This window comes from Chrysochloris asiatica, unplaced genomic scaffold (assembly GCF_000296735.1).
Source record: "Chrysochloris asiatica unplaced genomic scaffold, ChrAsi1.0 scaffold00040, whole genome shotgun sequence".
NCBI lineage: Eukaryota > Metazoa > Chordata > Mammalia > Afrosoricida > Chrysochloridae > Chrysochloris > Chrysochloris asiatica.
The window spans coordinates 9996847-10004550 of record NW_006408558.1 but is presented as its reverse complement, the minus strand read 5'-3'; the positions used below and the strand labels follow the sequence as shown (position 1 = coordinate 10004550).

Here is a 7704-nt window from a genome sequence, read left to right as displayed (position 1 = left end):
TGAAAGTTAGGTGTCTTTTTTTAGCATGTTTCTGAAAGGTTTGACCATCTCATATTGATCTAAGAATTAGTATCAGTCATTCCTAAACACATATACATTTGTGTATCTGTGGATGTAGAGAAGTGTGTGTGTATGTGTGTGTGAACTAGGATGAAGAGGCCTAGAAGGAGAAGCTAACTTATCCATCTGCATTCAAATTCCAATGATGATACTTTCTACACGATGCCCCTGGACGTGATATTTAATCTGCTTAAACCAGGTTCAGTTAAGTTGATTTGTCCTCATGGCCAACCCATGTGTGTCAGAGCAGAACTGTGCTCTACAAAGGTTTTCAATGGCTGAGTTTTCAGAAGTAGATGACCAGGCTTTTCTTCTGAGGATCTTGAACTTCCAACATGAACCTCCAATCTTTTAGTTAGCAGTCAAGTGTTAAACTGTTTGTGTTATTCCGGGACTACATAACTGTTGAATATTTATATCTGTCTCATGAGGTTGCTGTGAGAATTAAACAAATGCATGCAGAGCACTATGAACATTGCTCTAAACACGGCAGTCTTCAAAGATGATAACTATTACAATAATAATTAGTCATTTAGAATATGTTTGTGAATGAAGGTCAGCACATAATTGTCTAATCATGATACAGATGTTAATATAGTCAGCGAGAGTTTGGTATTTAAGAACTTACAGCCCAGAACCTTAGAACAGAGGCCCAGCTGCAGTGTGGCGGGAACCATGAAACTGATACATACAGCTTTCTGCAGTTAGGGTGAAAGAGACAGAGAAAGGCCAAAGGAACACAGCCATCCTTCAATTTTCCGGAGTATAAGGGAAAAGGCACTAATGTGCTGGTAGCTGTTTAAAATCTGGCCCTCTGGGGAAAAAAATCCTGATTCACTGACTTTCATGATACACATATTTCCCACTATGACTTGATTTCAAACTACCAAGCTGTTCCGCGGGAGAAAGGTGAGGCTTTCTGCTCCCATAAAGATTTACAGCCTTGGAAACCCTGTACAAGGTCGCTGTGAGGAACCAATCCACAGCACTTCAAACAACAAACTGGTGTGGCGCTGTGGGTTAGTGCAAAGCCATTTGAACTGTTGGTGCAAGCTCACCAGCTGCTCCTCAGAAACCCTATACAGGGTCGCTATGGGTTGGAATCGACTCGACGGCACTTCACAACAACAACACGTTAACATTTCACTCAGTTAATACTTTTTAGTAGTTTCACAGAGCTACTCCTCAAAGCACTTTTAGCTTTGTTTTGATAATTATAAATGCTTTGATATGAGTTTCATCATAGCAACCCTGTACAAGAGCATAAAGCCTCATCTTTCTCCCGGAACAGCTGGTAGTTTCAAACTGCTGACCTTGCAGGTCACAGCCCAATTCGTAACCACTACGCTACCAGAGCTCCTTAGGGGGGGGGAAAAAAAAATGAAGTATCTGCAGGATGCAGATAACCACTGTACTTTTAAAACAAATTCAGCCATGTGGCACTGTAGGATCAGCACTGGACTGTGAACTACAAGGTCAGCAGTTCAAACCCACCAGCTGCTCCTCGAGAACCTTCTACAGGGTCACTATGATTGGGAACAACACTGTCCCTTCACTTCTCTCAGCTACTGTTGCTGCTGTGTGCCCTCAACTCATAAGGGTCATGCAGAGGATTCCCAGGGATATTCATCTTTACTGAGCAGAAAACCTCATCCGTCTCCCACAGGGCTGCCGGTGAATTCAAACTGCTAACCTTGCAGTTAACAGCCCAACGGGTAGACTGGAATTTGCGTCACTGACGTGATTAAGATGCCTTCAGCTTCTTAGTTTTTAGTTACAAAAGCCCCATAGCCTCCCAGGTCCCAGGTCGGCGTGACGCGGTTTATTGTGGCAACAGTTCCTGGCAACTGCCCAAATGCTTAACCGCCTCCAGCCTCTAACCTGTAAGCGGGGAAGGTGAGAGCCCTGAGTTGCACTGGAGCGCAGGGGCGCAAGACCGCGAGGACGCACTGGAGCGCAGGGGCGCAGGACAGCGGCAGCACGGGGCCACACGGTGAAACCCAGAGGCGCAGCGTGCAGTATGGGCTGCGGGCCTTCTCAACCAGTAGAACAAAGACATGTCCCCGCCCCCAGGAAAGGCTGGGAAGAGGGGGTCAAGGTAAAAAACAAAACAAAACAAACTAGACGAAAAGGTTTGTGCTTGTATTTAACTATTCGTTTGCCTAGGAGACCTCCAGTTTTCCACCCTTGGGGGCGGCTGGGACTGGATGGAACAGGGCCCCCCCGGACTTCCAGCCCATCTAGTGAATGGGTTGTTAAATGGGACCGTGAGGAGGCGCCTCTGTTCTGCCAGCAATTAGCGGCCCCCTGAATCAGGCCTGGTGCTGTTGTAGACAAGCTTTGAGAGTCTGTTGTGTTTAAGAAACCTATGACGGTGGTCACACCCCAGGGTAGAGGCAAGAATAAGACAGTGAGGGACCACAGAGCTGTGGTTGCCTGTGGTTACCTGGGGAAGGTGAGAGTTCCTGGGAGCTGCACATATTGTTGACTTCCCGTAAAACCCCTTGGGAGTTACCTAGGACAAGGAAACATCTTAGAAGCAATCTGTCTGAGTTCTCTGGCTTCAGAGATGTGGTCACCTTACCAGAAGCTGCACAGCTTCTTTGGGGACAGAGCTGTGGATGTTATTGTTAAGCGCTGTTGAGTCGGCTCAGACTCATAGCGACCACAGGGTTTCCAAGGAGTGGCTGGTGAGTTTGAACCGGCTACTTTGAGATTCAAACGGACCTTGCAGTTCCGCGTATTAACCCACAGACTCCCTCTCCTGCCAGAGCTCTTTCTACTTTCCCTCAAAGTTGCATTCCCTGATAGTTCTTCTAGAGAAATGTGGGGGAATTTTTTAGGGTGGAGAAATTGGATTGGTAGAGGCAGGAATCAGACACAAGATTTCTTTCTAGCCTCACCACCATCAAGATCCATCCCACTGTCTCATCTAGGAACATACTGAAGTCCTTTCCAGGGTGGTTACCCAAAGAGGTTTACCAGTTGCCATTAATCTGCTCCAACTCCTGGCAACCACCTGTGTGTCAGAGTAGAACTGTACTCCACACATTTTGAATGGATGCATTTTTTTTTACTAGGTGCTTCATCATAATTTAATTTGCCAAAAGCATTTTAATAAATGAGGTGAAATGTGACCTCAAGTCTCTGGGCCTTTGATAGATAATTTCTGGACTTCCTGCTGAAGTACAGTCGGTTAATTTTTTTTAAAGTTTTTATTGTGATTTTTTTTTTTATTGTGAGTTATAGTTTACATGGGAGAACATCAGTTTTATTCTCATCGTATTTTGTTTCATTGCAATGATTACAATCCCCTCCATGAATCATCATTCAACAGTATGTGCTTCTATTCCCTCCATTTTTTCTTTTACACATGAATGGATGACATTTTGAAAGTAGACTGCCAGACCTTTCTTCCAAAGTGCTTTGAATGAACTTGAACTTGTCCTTTTTAGCACCTGCATCATCACTCAGGGACTCAAAAGATGGGATTACTATATAATTCATCATCAAAATCAGGACATTTCTGATAGTGAAGAGTGCGCTGTTCATATATTTGCCCAGGCAGTCTGACTTAAGCCCAAACTGCCCTCAACAAAGCAGAATTTAAGACTACCCTGCCAAAAGGACATTTTTGGAGTAACTGCTTAAAGAGTACTCACTTTATCTGAGTAGGCATAGTGAGGAGTATTGTTAAGTGCTCATTTAAACACCTTTTATATGTGAGATATATCTGCTGGGTTCATGCAGTACATTAAAAATAACAAAGGTCTAGTAAAAACTGAGATTAAGTAGATTAATGTGCTGGACTGCAATTTTGGTTTGAACCACAAAGTCGGTAATTCAAGCTCACCAGCCACTCCTTGGAAACCCTATCCAGGGTCATCATGGGTTGGAACTGACTCAATGGCACTTAACAACAACAAGCCTCAGCGGAGCCTGTATTCAAATGCTCACCTTGACACTCATATTTTGCTCCTTATCCCAATTCCACTGGTTGTACCCACGCCCTCTTATGCAGTCTTCCTGCTTCCTCCATGACCATTCTAGCAGGTCTATCAGCTACACTGCTACCTATCTTCCTAAGAAAAACCCTCCTTAGTGTGCGAACCCCTTTACAATTTGGTCCCTTCCCTACTCTACATCTTAACATAAAGAAAACAAAAATCCTCATAACTGGACCCATAAGCAACACCATGATAAATGGAGAAAAAGTTGAAGTTGTAAAGGATTTCACTTTATTTGGATCCATAGTCCACACACCCTGGAAGTAATAGTCAGAAAATCTAACATATTGCATTGGGCAAAGATGCTGTAAAAGATTTCTTTAAAGTGTTAAAAACAAACAAACAAAGATGTCACCTTGAGTACTAAGGTGTGCTTAACCCAAACCATGGGATTTTTAATCGCCTCATCTGCATATAAGGAACACAGTGGGTGGTGTAGTGGGCTACACATTGGGCTGCTAACGGCAAAGTTGGCAGTTCAAACTCACCACCTCCTCTGATGAAAAAAGATGAGGGTACCTACTACCATAAAAAATTACAACTTTGGAAACCCCAAGGAGCAGTTCTACTCTGTCCTATAGGGTCGCATGAATTTGGGAGTGACATTTCATTTTTTCATATGCATGTGAAAGCTGGACAACGAATGAGGAAGACTTAAGAATTGATGCCTTTGAATGATAATCTTGTTGAAGAATATTGAACATACCCAGAAGAATGAATAAATCTGTGTTAGAAGGAGTATAACCAGATTACTCCTTAGAAGAGAGAATGGTGAGATTTTGTCTCACGTACTTTAGACATGTTATCAGGAGTTACCAGTCCTTAGAAAGGGCATCACGCTTGGTAAAATAGAGGGTGAGTGAAAAAGAGGAAGACCCTCAGTGAGATGGGTTGACACAATACTACATCAATGATCTCCGATGATTGTGAGGATGAAGCAGGACCTGGCTGTGTTTCACTCTGTTGTATGTTATATGTTGTCGCTATGTGTCAGAGGTGAGTTGATTGCATCTAACAATAATGTAACAACTGTTTTTCTAAGGTCATCTTCTCTGTAGGTAATTTATTCACCCATGGACTCTTGGGTTGGCCAAACCAAATGACTTGTGTTCAATTCTTAGAGGCGCCTTCATACCTGCATGCCTCCACCTTTCACATTTCCTTGTTCTGGGGTGCCTGCATCTTGCCCTTTACTCTGTCAGTCTGATGAGTTTCTACTTAACTCAATAACCCCTCTAACACTTTTGCTGTCCCTCCCTTATCTTGTGAAAAATGATTCATAAAAGTCTTTCTCTCACATAGGTTTATGGGCTTGTTGAGCACAGTTGGAACCCTGGGATGAACCAGTAAATGTTCTTGCCTGCTAACCAAAAGGTTGGAGATTAGAATCTACTCAGAGATGTCTCAGAAGAATGTTTTAGTCATCTACTTCCCAAACATCAGCTACCAAAAGCCCTAGAAAGAACATTTCTCCTCTGACACACATGGGGTTGTCATGGTTCAAGGTTGACTCCACAGCAACTGATTGGGTATACTTTGATCTTCTTACTATTCAATCTTGCTTTGAACCAATTGTTGTTGTAAAGTGTTGTTGAGTCAGTTTTGACACATAGCAACTCTATATAGGATTTCCAAAGAACTGCTCGTGGGTTTAAACCACCAACCTTGTGTTAGCAGTCCAGTGCTTATCCTACAGCACTACACCAGTATTCCAATATGTATGAATACATAGCTCCCCTTTTCCCCCAAAAGTATATTAATGTACTTGAAGGATTGCATTGTTCTTTTCTCCTTTTTTTGTGCAAAATCTTCATTTTTGCATTCAGTGGAAAAACATCTCATTATTTGTGGGGGGTTTTTTCCTGTCTATTATCATTATTCATTCCATTTTATGGTTAATACTGAAATAATTTTGTTATGTACAGCAGGAGGGAATCCTCAAAAACAATCTTCTGTAAGAGTCAGATACAGTAAGTCTCTCTAGGCCAAATGTACAGGCATATCTATAGAAAATAGTGCCTATGGCAATTTGTTTCAAATTGATTAGTGATCTCTCACAGCTGGAGATGGAAACTGGGATGTTGAATTGTTAAGTGTCGTCAAGTTGGTTCCAACTCCTAGCAACCATGTATAGCATTTCGGTGGCTGTAAATCTTTGTGGAAGCAGAATGCTTCATCTTTTTCCCGTGGAACAGCTGGTGGACTCAACTGCCAACCTTGTGGTTTGCAGTCCAGTGCTTAACTGTTTATTGGCAATACCCACCCCTTCCAGGTGACTCCTAGGGCATGTGTCGTACCTGCTGTACCTTAGACACGTCTTAGATACACCTTCCATACCAAGACTTGGAAGGGTTTTTGGGTTTCTTCCTGAGCTTCCGGGTTACGATGGTCCTCACCTCTTGATTGGAATATTGTGCAAGTCTCCTGACTGGTCCCCTTGCATCCCTTCTCTACCACTCCCCTCCAACTGTCCTCAAGTTCCAATTTCTGAATACTATGTGTGCTCTTTCTAAAATAAAATCTGATCATATCGGTCCTCTGTTGAAAAAACACCACTGACCTGTTATCTAGGCCCATGAACCAGTGGTCAAGAGTATGACTGTTTAGGCTTGATTCCTGGACTCATTACTTATTGGTTGGATGACCTTGGTCAATTTATTTAACCTCTCTATACCTCAGTGTCCTTCTCCATAAAACAAAGACAATATTTATTACATAGACTTGTTGAGATAATTAAATGAACTCAGTTCACATAAAGTGCCCATAACCATGCCAGACACTGAATAAATGGTTCATACTAGTTAATACCATTATTATTAAAGTGTGAGACAGAATCCTATATCCTTAGCACACCATATTAGCCCATTCTTGAGCTAACTATTATTAACGTCTCCACTTTTCATTTCTTCACACTCATATTCTAGTCAGACCTTACCAACTATGCTTTACCATGTCCATTCTCTTTCTATCTCCATGGATTCGCAGCCATTTTTGTTTGTTTGTCCTGTTTTGTTTCCAGAACTTTCCTTCCATCCTCCTTTTTTTCTGCATCAATTGGTACGATCGTGTGGTTCTTTTCCTTTATTTTATTTATGTGGTGGATTGCACTGATCGTTTTTCTAATACTGAACCATCCTTGCATATGTGGTATGAATCCCATTTCATCATGATGTGTTTTTTGGGGTTTTTTTTTGAAATGTTGTCAGATTCTATTGGCTAAGATTTTGTTGAGAAGATTTGCATCTATGTTCATGAGAGGTATTAGTCTATAGTTTTCTTTTTTAGTGATGTCGTTAACTGATTTTGGTATCAGGGTTATGTTTGCTTCATAAGATGAATTCAGGAGTTTCCCATCCTATGTTCTGGAAGAGTTTGAGTAGAAATGGCGTCAGCTCTTTTCTAAAAGTTTGGTAGAATTCACCAGTAAAGCCCCATTATTTGTGGGGAGTTTTTAAATTAGCTGATCAATTTCTTCTTTATTCTAAGTCTCTTCAAGTTTTTTACTTTAGTCTGTGTTAGTTTAGGTTGTGTCGGTACCGACCCATAGGGACCTTATGCACAACAGAACAAAACACTGCCTGATTCTGAGCCAACCTCACTACTGTTGCCACGCTTGAGTCCATCGATGCTGCCACTT

The 7704-nt window shown here is 42.1% G+C and overlaps 1 protein-coding gene across 1 annotated transcript in view; it reads left to right on the top strand.

The window, feature by feature from the left end:
- Nucleotides 1–2080: 2080 nt before the first annotated feature.
- The window catches only part of STMND1 (stathmin domain containing 1), a 35613-nt gene continuing 29989 nt past the window's right edge, over nucleotides 2081–7704 (top strand). Inside the window, exon 1 of the mRNA XM_006861017.1 lies at nucleotides 2081–2158. Coding sequence (XP_006861079.1) covers nucleotides 2081–2158 — 78 coding nt within the window. The remainder of the gene's footprint in view (nucleotides 2159–7704) is intronic.